This window comes from Nannospalax galili, unplaced genomic scaffold, assembly GCF_000622305.1.
Source record: "Nannospalax galili isolate Female #2095 unplaced genomic scaffold, S.galili_v1.0 scaffold160, whole genome shotgun sequence".
Classification (NCBI taxonomy): Eukaryota; Metazoa; Chordata; class Mammalia; order Rodentia; family Spalacidae; genus Nannospalax; species Nannospalax galili.
The window spans coordinates 1556741-1557719 of record NW_008346900.1 but is presented as its reverse complement, the minus strand read 5'-3'; the positions used below and the strand labels follow the sequence as shown (position 1 = coordinate 1557719).

General features: G+C 73.6%; 1 protein-coding gene across 1 annotated transcript in view; it reads left to right on the top strand.

Annotated features, from left to right (window-relative positions):
* Positions 1-979, top strand: part of Hrh3 (histamine receptor H3) — a 5148-nt gene continuing 4169 nt past the window's right edge. The window contains exon 1 of the mRNA XM_008843236.2: positions 1-534. Within this exon, the coding sequence (XP_008841458.1) occupies positions 285-534 (250 nt within the window). The 5' untranslated portion in view covers positions 1-284. The remainder of the gene's footprint in view (positions 535-979) is intronic.

Here is a 979-nt window from a genome sequence, read left to right as displayed (position 1 = left end):
CGCTCGGAGTGCACGGACGCGCCGCGGGCGGCTGGGGCTCGGGTTTGCTCCCGCCGCAGCAGCCGCGCCGCCCGCCCCGCTCCGCCTCGATTCCGACCTCAGCCCCCTCTGCGCCGCCCGCCTGGGCTCCAGCCCCAGCCCCGCGGACCATGCTCCGGGCGCCCCCCGGGAGACCCGACTGGGCGAAGAGCTGGCAAAGACCCGGCTCCCGAGCCCCACCCGGCCGCCCATCGTCCGGCCCGCGCCCTGCCCCACGTCCCGGCGCCCTGTGAGCCTGCGGGGCCATGGAGCGCGCGCCGCCCGACGGGCTGCTAAACGCGTCGGGGGCGCTGGCCGGCGAGGCGGCGGCGGCAGGCGGGGCGCGCGGCTTCTCGGCAGCCTGGACCGCGGTCCTGGCCGCGCTCATGGCGCTGCTGATCGTGGCCACGGTGCTGGGCAACGCGCTGGTCATGCTCGCCTTCGTGGCGGATTCGAGTCTCCGCACCCAGAACAACTTCTTTCTGCTCAACCTCGCCATCTCCGACTTCCTCGTGGGTAAAGCCCCCAGACCCTGTCCCCTGCCAGAGCCCTGGGATGCGGAGCCCGGGCAGGGCAACCGGGCTTGGAGCTCCTACCTGGGGTGGCTCCACGGGGGTCGGCGGGGAAGGGGACGTCCAGGACCCTTAGGATGGTGGACGCGGGCGAAGTTCCTCTCCTCCCAGGCCACGGCACTGGGGCTGCATAGGGATGCCCCCGGGGAAGCGGGTCCAGCCGCGGGGCGCTCCGCAAGGCGCAAGGCGCAAGGCGCAACGCCCGCGGGTGCAGCGCTGGCTCCTGCGCCGAAACCAAACAAAGGCAGTGGCGGTGGACTCAGGATGCCGGGAGGACGCTGGGGGGAGGCTTGGGGGAGGGGACATGGAAGGGAGATTTGGGGAGCTGTGTTGGGCAAGGGGGCCGCGGGGAAGGCGGGGGTGAGGTGAGGGAAGTGCTCCGAGGAGCG